General features: G+C 45.0%; 1 protein-coding gene across 2 annotated transcripts; it reads left to right on the forward strand.

Moving 5' to 3' along the window:
• The first annotated feature begins 1,670 nt into the window (after positions 1–1,670).
• HSBP1 (heat shock factor binding protein 1) lies at positions 1,671–5,108 on the forward strand. Of its 2 annotated transcripts, none has more exons than XM_090260590.1 (4): positions 1,671–1,808; positions 2,415–2,481; positions 3,228–3,348; positions 4,227–4,402. In XM_090260590.1, the coding sequence occupies exons 1-3, from the start codon at positions 1,764–1,766 to the stop codon at positions 3,344–3,346; spliced, it is 231 nt and encodes a 76-aa protein (XP_090116716.1). In that variant the 5' UTR covers positions 1,671–1,763; the 3' UTR covers positions 3,347–3,348; positions 4,227–4,402. The 2 variants fall into 2 exon arrangements, with proteins under 2 accessions (XP_090116716.1, XP_090116715.1); XM_090260589.1 differs by lacking the exon at positions 4,227–4,402 and adding an exon at positions 4,551–5,108 and having other exon boundaries at positions 1,672–1,808.
• Positions 5,109–9,051: the final 3,943 nt, after the last annotated feature.

Below are 9,051 nucleotides of genomic sequence, written 5' to 3' on the forward strand. Positions count from 1 at the left end.
ATATTTTTGTTGTCACAGTTGAGGGTGGGGGGTTGCTAATGGCATCTACTGGGCAGAAGTAAGAGAAGCTACTCAACATCCTACAATGTACAAGGCCCCGCACACCCCCCACAAAAACAAGGAATTAGCTGACCCAAAATGCCAGTGGTGTCACTGATGAGTAACCCTGCCCTACACTGAGACATCTCAGAGAATCCCAGAGTGATAGAAAAAGGGGAAGGGAGAGTCAGAAAGTGCTGGGCTCAAGTTCTGTCTCTTACTCCCTAATTTGACTGCGTGGTTTAAGAGTTTCAGCCCTCAAAATCGTATAATGGTGGTAATTACACCACAGGATTCTTTTGAGGATTAAGTAAAAACATTGAGAGATGTTTAAGCGATCGGGTAAAGCACCAACCAAACACCAGTTAACAACAACCAATTATAAAGAGTTTAGCCCCTCTGGGATAGGAAGGAAGTTGGGATGGGGGTGCAAGGAGGGGATACAGGTGAGGGAGGGTCAAGTTGGGGGCAAGAAGTGAAGTTGGGAGAAGAGAGTTGAGTCTTATGTCCTCCGTGGCCAACCCCCCGGATTTGTTACAGACACTGGTGGGTTCCCTTACAACCTCTGCAGCCAAAATCAAGCTGGAACTGACCCCCAAATCAGTCCCTAAATGAGATAAGGACTCTATCTCCTACCCCTTGCTAATGAGGAGCCACTCACAGACCACCTCTGAGGCTGGAACTTGAGATCCCAGCTCAGCAGAGCTCCCTCTTTAAACAATTAAATCCAATCTTAAACCACACACTTCTCACTCCTTGACCAAACCAAAAACCTTCCCCTATTCAACACCATGGAACATCACGTTGAATGAAAGAAGCCAGCCACTAAGAAGGCCTTACTATCTGATTTCATTTCTATGAAGTTGAAATACAGGCAAAATGAACCAATTGTGTTCAAAATCAGTTTGCTGATCACCCACTTGGGTGGGTGTGAAAGGAAAGGCAATGAGGGGCTGCCAGGGGACTGGTCATGCTTCTTGACCTGGGAAGGGGGAGAGGGTGGGTTTCAAGAGTGTGTGGGCTTTGTAAAAAGTAGTTTAGGATCTCTGCACCATCCAGAACGGGTTTTATAATTCAATTAAAAGCAAAAAACAACCTGCCCCACTGCGTCAGCAGGTCCATTCACCCCCTGTAGGGAAAAGCAAAATCACTGAAGTGGAAGATGTAACCAGGCCCTCAGATGGGGAGCTGGGCACATGATGGGCTCAACCCTCAGGCCTCGGACCTCAGTTTCCCCTCCAGGTGTTTGTGGGGTTTTGTTGGAGGGCAGGCGGCAGCACAGGCCTGACCTAGGCACCTCGCAGGCACCTAGCAAGTGCGTCTCGACGGGGCCAAAGACAACCAGTGGAGCCTTTAACGACAGCCTGGGAAGTGGTGAAGACAACCCCTACAACCGCCAGTCCCACTCCCTTGTTTGCCTTTTTCCACCTAGACTGTGTGGGGCGTGGCCAGGGGCGGGGCTAGGGCTGGCTGGGGCGGGGCGGAGAGTGCTGCGTGGGGTGGAGCAGGCAGGGCGGAGAAGAGGGGTGGGGCCTCGCTCGGTACGCTTGCACGAGACCGCGGGCTTATCCGGCGCGTGACGCCAACTACAGCTCCCACAACACCCCGCGGTCGCGCGTCTGTCATCTGTCGTCGCGAGAAGAGGCCGCTAGGGGCGTCTGCTCTGACAAACGGAAGTGTTGGTGACGCTCTGAGAGATCACCGCCAAACTGGGAACCGGGGAGATGGCCGAGACTGACCCGAAGACCGTGCAGGATCTCACCTCAGTGGTAAGGGTCGTCCGTGTGTGCCCGAGGCCGCGGCATCCAGGACCGGCGCAGGCAAGGCTCGCGGACCCAGGCGTCTTCTCTGCGGCCGCGGGGGTGCCTGGTCTCTGGAGGCCGTGTTTCTAGAGGCTTCGCCCGCCGAGGCCTCCGAGTACCTCAGTCCGCGCGTCCCCCGCCTCGGGTCGCTGGGTGTAGGCCCCTGCGCCTGCTGACGTCCGCAGGCCCGTGCACCCCCACTCACCTGTTCCTGAGCCGCACCCCGGGCGACCCCCGAGTCCCTGCCAGCTTCCAGCCCACACCCCTCCGCTCTCCACGCAGCCCACCTTTCAGCGCCTCCCACACACGCGGATGCCTCCAAGCCCTCAAAAACTACCAAAAGACCCAACGAGTTTTGAATGGCAGCGGGGCCCGAACGGGAAGGGGTTTCACCAACCCGCCAGTGTAATTTGACAGATGGGGAAACAAACCGGGAGAGGGAAACTCCCAAGGGGCGGGCTGGAGCTGGAGCCCAGGATCCTAGTCTCCCTCTGGGACCCGTGCTCCTATCCTCATCCCAGGAAGGTGGGTCAGAGTAAGCTGGGGTGTTCTGTTTGTTTTCTTGTTTCACAGGTGCAGACACTCCTGCAACAGATGCAAGATAAATTTCAGACCATGTCTGACCAGATCATCGGAAGAAATATCCTTTGTATTTGTAGTCAGCGTCTGATGGGTGTTTGGGCCCTGCCTTCCCGGTAGTGGTGTCGAGGAGTGAATGGGTGCAGGCCAGCTCCAGCCAGTCATTGACCAAGTTTTGGCTGGCGTGGATGTTCTTTCCTTGAGAAGTACTGTGTAAAGAGCTGGGGACACACCTGAGCTAGATGCCTGGCCTCCAGGAATTTACAGCCTATCATAATGGCTGCTGACTGTGAGCTACACATTTCATGTGGATCTTTCCTCTGATCCTCACCCTAACCTGATGAGGCGGTGCTAGTGTTATTTTTATTTAGAGAATGAAAAAACAAGCCTCAAAAAATAAAATAGCTTGCCCAGATCCCATCACTAGTCAAGGACAGGACTGGGATTTGTTCCTTCCCCAAGATCCCTGTATTCCTAACACCAGACTACGGTCATACCCTGCCTAACGACGGGGACACATTCTGAGAAATGTGTTGCTGGGCAATTGCGTCCTCGTGCAAACGTTAGAGCGTACTTACAGAACCCTAGAAGGTGTGGCCTGCTGCACACCTAGGCTATATGGTTCACCACCGTCGTGCGTTTGGCTCGTCCCTGACGGAAGTGTCATTATGCAACACATGGCTGTTCCAAGGAAACTGAAAAACCAGTGTCATTAAGACAGGTGTGTTGAAGGCCACAGTCTCCAGGCCTTGGAGGAAAAGGCTAGAAATGGGAGGTGTTGATGTGCTTCATCTTTAACTTCACCACTTGATGACATGAGTAGTCGCATTGATGACCTGGAGAAAAACATCGCTGACCTCATGACACAGGCCGGGGTGGAGGAACTGGAAGGTGAAAACAAGGTACCTGCCACACAGAAGAGCTGAAGGTGAGGGAAGGGGCAGTGTCCCTCTGGTGTATGCCGTAATTATGATGGAGTCATTTTCCCAGTTTTTATTCATTACACCTATATCCCCGCTAGTTAAGGCCATTAATTAACATTAAATTACCTCTGAGTTTATATCATTACAGCCAAAAACAAAGAAATGTGCTTTGTTGGCCTGAAAATTCTTATCACTGGTAGATTTTTAATTTTTTTTTTTTAAAGATAAGTACTGCATTGCCACCTTCATAAATGCCTTAAATTTTAAGGATTCTTTGGGGAACATTTACTATACTCAGTAAACTCCAGAACAGTAACTGGTTATGACTTAGATGAACTAGAGTATAGCCACATTAAGTCTTCACCCTAGACTTGATTTAGATTTCCACCTTGTAGTTTCAGATAGCAGAGGAAAGATTAATAATCAAAAATACCCAGATAGCAAAATAGCCAATTGTACAACTGGCCGCCTTATTCTCACCATAGTGAGTTTCTTCATTATAATCCTTTTTTGTGAGTGTGGTGGTTACCTCATTGCAACCCAAAAATAATTTTTAAACTCCTTTTTCTCCCATCCCATTTTTAGCATTTTAATTCCCTATAAAAATAAAGTTCATTGAAAGTTTTTAGGTAACTATAGTACAAAAGCAGAATGTACAGTAAAAAATACCTTTTTTTTCTTAAATTTTCTGGGCATGTCCTGGCTGGACCAAATTATAAGTGTCTAAGAAATACAAGTTTCTTTATGAAGTACAAGAAAATAAGTAGAGATTTGAGAAGTAAAAGACTTATATTTGCTGTTATCTTAACAATAGATTGGATTGATTCTCTATGTGAGTAAATCACATGATTGTTTGTGTGGGCTGTCATCTTTATTCCCATAGAGAATTTGGAAAATGTCTCGCCAATCTTAGAAGCTTCTCCTATCTCAAAAACCACATCAAATGAATGAGAACATCGTCCTGGGAATTGAAGACTGAATTATAGAGATGATACAAAGAAAGGCGTAGGAGGAGGAAATGGATTCAGAAGTTTCTTTAATAAAAGATTTCCAATTGAATATATTTCTGCTAGAATGTTGTGCACAGAAAATAAGTTTAGTTCAATAGAGGGTTCTGAAAGAATTTTTTACATGATAATCCTAAGTATCATTTTTATTTGTCCTTATATAATAAATAACATGTTGATGGTTTTTCCTCTTTCAATAGGTTGCTAATTTACACTGAAATCTGGAACGTTGCTTTTACAAGCCGAGAGAAGACCAAATGGCTTTTTGCAACTAATTACTCTGCGTAGACAGGTTTTATATTGTAAAGTGTGCAATCTTCTTATCACATACTGTATAGTTAGTTGGTAGAGTGATTCCCCCCACCCCTGGTTTCTTGAACATGGTAACTTCACATCTTGGATCTTGGTCATTTGTGCTATTAAATATTAAACACTAAAAGTTTGGCGGTTCCTCCATAAAATTGTCAAAATTTTTAGTTTATTTTTGTGAAGTCATTGTTTTTCTATCATTTCTTTTGTAGTAGTTGCTGTTTGATAAAAATTGCTCTGTAATTTTTTTCTATTATACATATAGTATGTAATTCTGTTATAATTAGACTTTGTGAAGTAAGACATTTATTGAGTTTAGGGATAATTCTCAACAGAGTGACTGTTGAACTAACACCAAATAGTAAGTTGGTGGTACTTTTTGAATGGTTAAAAACATTTAAAAATTGTTTATTCAGAAATACATGGCACTATTCTGTTGCCAAAACTCAGACTTGAACTTAGATTTTGTGTCTAAGTCTTTGAAGTCGGATGCTTGAGTAATGAATAGTAACCACTGCCACTTTATTGTGAGAATTTTTAAATATAGAAAATGACAGAATTGCCTAATGGAATGAGGCATTCTTTAGTTAAGAGTTTTGCATGAGATCTGAATACTTCAGTAGGACCCTCCATTGTGCATCTACAATAGTTACCATACAAAATCTGGCAGGATTTTAAAACTCAGTTACTCCATCTTTTCTTTGAGATACTGATTATAAAAAGTAACAGAAAAGGAAAAGAGATCATATTAACTCCATGCCAGTTGCTTCACTAGAAAATAATAAATGACTTCTAGTAGGCTCAAGTTTTTAATAAATACTGTTTCTTTAAACTTGCAGATACTGGTTTTATTATTGATTACAGAAAACAGGGATAATAACTCTTGCCACTCAAAAATATAGCATCAGGAATGCTAAGTCTAGAGGCCAGTATTGGCTGGGAAGGAAATTCATGTGATTGGCACAGTGAAGTGATTTTGTATAGAAAAAAAAATGAAAAGTTGAGGAACGGTATAGTGCCTCATATAGGAAAACCCTCAATGAACACAGTATGATTTTTTTTAATTTTTCTATATCACCAGTCTTGATTGTTTGTATTGCACATATATAATAATGTTAAGAAATAATTTTCCTATTTATAAATTTGGAGAGCAGAAAGGAGTAAATTTCTTCTGTGATAAAATGAATTAGCCACAGTTATTACCCAGCTGTGGAAACCCCATTGATGGGCCAGTAGGTTGTGGGCAAGGTTTAGCCTGAAAGTGCCAGAGCCTACAGGACTCCAGCCAGCCAGAGCCTGCGCGCGGGGTGTTCTCAAGCCTAGTAAATAAATGGCGACTGGAAATGGCACGGCGGGAAGGTCAGTCAGGACTTACGGACGAGTTGGCTTCCTTAAATAATGGAAAGATTCCTGAGGCAAGCTCCCTGACCAAAAATATCTGCCACGAACGAATAAAGGTGCCTAAAATCCTGCTATGGAAGCTTCCTTTGTGTCAAAAATGATTTGTTTGGTTTTTCACATTTTCAGGTTAAAATACACATAACCTTTTTAGATTACCAGCTAAAACCTCTGGAAGGATAACCAACAGCAAAATGGAGAGGGAGGTGTGGGCGGAGGTTGTGCTGCAAGAAGCCTCGGTGACGGTGGGGCTGCCGGGATGGGTATCAAAGGAGAGCTGCTGTTTCACATGTTCAAGATGGAAACTTTTTCCAAGTGTGCTCCCCGGGACACTTGTCCTGGAGAAGTTCCAGAAAATAAGGGTTGATAGTCACTTGGGTTTAGAAAATTTGCCTTGTGCTGGATTCACTTCACGAAAATTCACAGTACAGATTAGCATGTTGAAGGCTCTGAGGTCCCAGAGCAGAAAAATGTGATTTCTTTTTCTCACCTGCCAGTTTCCAAGTTATTTGATCAAGGAGCTTTTCTTATACCTAGCACCTAATTAACATTTCACTGAACTAGTGTAGTGTAAAATACCGTACACAGGGAGATACCCATTAAAGTGATCCAATGAAGAGCATTGGGTTCCATTTACAAACGAACGCCTGCCCTGCCACACACTCGACCCATTTTCCAGGCCAAGCTTCAGTCTTGTCTAAAACAGGCTTTGTGACCTTGGTAAGGCCTTCCCATCTGTACAAATGGGTGGGTGGCCTCCACTCTTAACACAGTGCCTGTTTGAGGTAAGAAATACCTGCTAAGCTGCAATTAACCTGGCACTGCCACTACCTCTGCCAGTCAGCCTTTCTGGAACAACATGGGTCTTCCAAAGAAACAACTACTCCCCTCCCCTGTCCCCCAGGATTGCATACACCCCACTTGTCCTACTGTCATCTCTGTGTCCTGAGGGTTCTAGCCATGGCCCAGGTGTGTATGCATCAGCACGGCCCCTTCCGGGTTCCAGGTGTAATCTTTTTGTGCAGGAAAATGTCTGCCTCTCTTACTCCCCAGCTAGTTTTTGTTCATTTAAAGGCCAGTGAAGATCCTACTTAGAGCTAATAAATCCAAGTAGCATGGAGGTGCTCGCACCAAGCAAAGCAGCCTCCTATTGATTTAATGCCCTCATCTCCCAGGCTCAGGGGCCTTACTGGCTTCCTCATTTGACTTCTAGTTAATCCTGCTTTGCTTCAAGTCACAGTATTCTAAACATTTTAATCTTATTTGTTGATCAATTTTGTTTCTCTACTGTTTTGTTTCTAGTAAAGTACTATTGTGTTTGACCTTATCAGAACAAACATACAGTATTTCAGGAAATTAAAGATTAATTTGCCTTTGTGAGTCCTTGGAATCCTAACCACACTTAGAGCATGGTTGCTATGGAGACAGAGTCTTCCAAACAGTCAACTCAAAATGAACTTTCTTAACATCCTATTTGTAAATTGAAGGTGTCCCGTATGGATAGTTATGTCTCCCCCACCCCCTCTTTTTTTTCATATTCTGTGTAGTTTGTATGTTTTAACGGGACTAAAATGGAGGCATTTGCACAATATGTTGTCAGATCTAACCCTGAGTTACCTAGCAACAGTTGATAACTGTTCATAGCACCATAGAAAGCATTTATCATAAACACCCTGCTGCTGTTCTTAGCATTCTATGTACGCTATTTAGCCTAATCCTCCCGACAACCCTGAGTTAGGTTTGTCTCTGATCAGTCCCCATTTAAACAGAAGGAACCTAATGTTGGGCTTCAGTTGACCACGGTCACAGAGCTAGAAGCGGTAGCTGCAGGACTTGTTCTGGGCTGTTGCATCCACCACTCTGAGAGCTAAATTTCCAAGTGTTTCTGTCAGCGCTACAGAAGTCTTCACAACAGCACCCACGCGGCCATCACCCGGAGTCCTTGTCTCCCGTCAGTGATGCTCAGCATCTGCTTGTAGCTTCAGCTGAAAAGGTTGGGGGGTTGGGCATGAGTCACTGCCCAGAATCGACAACCAAAGGGAGTGTGATTGAGCATTATACTCAGTGACCCCACAAATCACTTTGGAAATAGGAAAGGAGTTTGTTTCTATTATGCAAGTCAGGTTGACTCTTGTAAAAAAATCAGTTCTGATGCTTTGCCCTCACATGCTGAGGCTTTCTCACCAGAGGTGCCTGGAGGTTCCTCAAGCATCTGCCAGGGTTAGATTTGTATCTAATAGATACAGAACATCTGCTTCCATGCACCCCCGGCGAATGTAATGTTTCGTTGCTCTCTCTTTGATCAAGGCCAAAGAATGTCTATATACCACGTACATAAATTACATGCATGTCACATGGACGCTACCCTGCTTCGTAGCCATAATCTGGGCAGTATACTAATGTTCTACTTTGTGGACACATTTTGACCAATTATTGTATTCCTATTGGTCAGTGGAAAAATGTCCACCTTCCAAAGAGGAACAGAATTGATTCCCAATGATTAAGAATAGCCTAGGTTCGGGGTCAAGCCATTTGGAAACAGCACAGCCCTGGAAGCATAAGGGGCAGCATTGTTCCACAAGGCAGAAGTCCGAGGGAGGGCAGCCCCAGGGAGAGGGAGTGGCACACCTCCCCAAGACATCAGGGACCCAGGTTGGAGCCATCGTGATGCATCCACAGAAAGAACGCCGTTCTCCTTCCCTTTGCCTCCAAGAATGAAGAAAATGTGTTCCCAAAGGTATTCCCACCCAGCTGACTGTGCCACAAGCAATCCTGGGCAAGGCAGGCTGAGCCCTGTGACTCTAACCTTGTGATTGTCACCACTTGGGGGTTGGCAGTGCTCTGGCATCTGGTGGTGAGACCAAGGATGCTGCTGAACATCCTACATGGCAGAGGATGGCCCCACCACAAAGAATTCTCCTGCCCCAAATGTGAACAGAACCCAGGTGGAAAAGACCCAGCTTAACCCATTCATGATTTAACCTGTGCCCACAA

Source organism: Furipterus horrens, unplaced genomic scaffold, assembly GCF_987537825.1.
Source record: "Furipterus horrens unplaced genomic scaffold, mFurHor1.1.pri manual_scaffold_13, whole genome shotgun sequence".
Classification (NCBI taxonomy): domain Eukaryota; kingdom Metazoa; phylum Chordata; class Mammalia; order Chiroptera; family Furipteridae; genus Furipterus; species Furipterus horrens.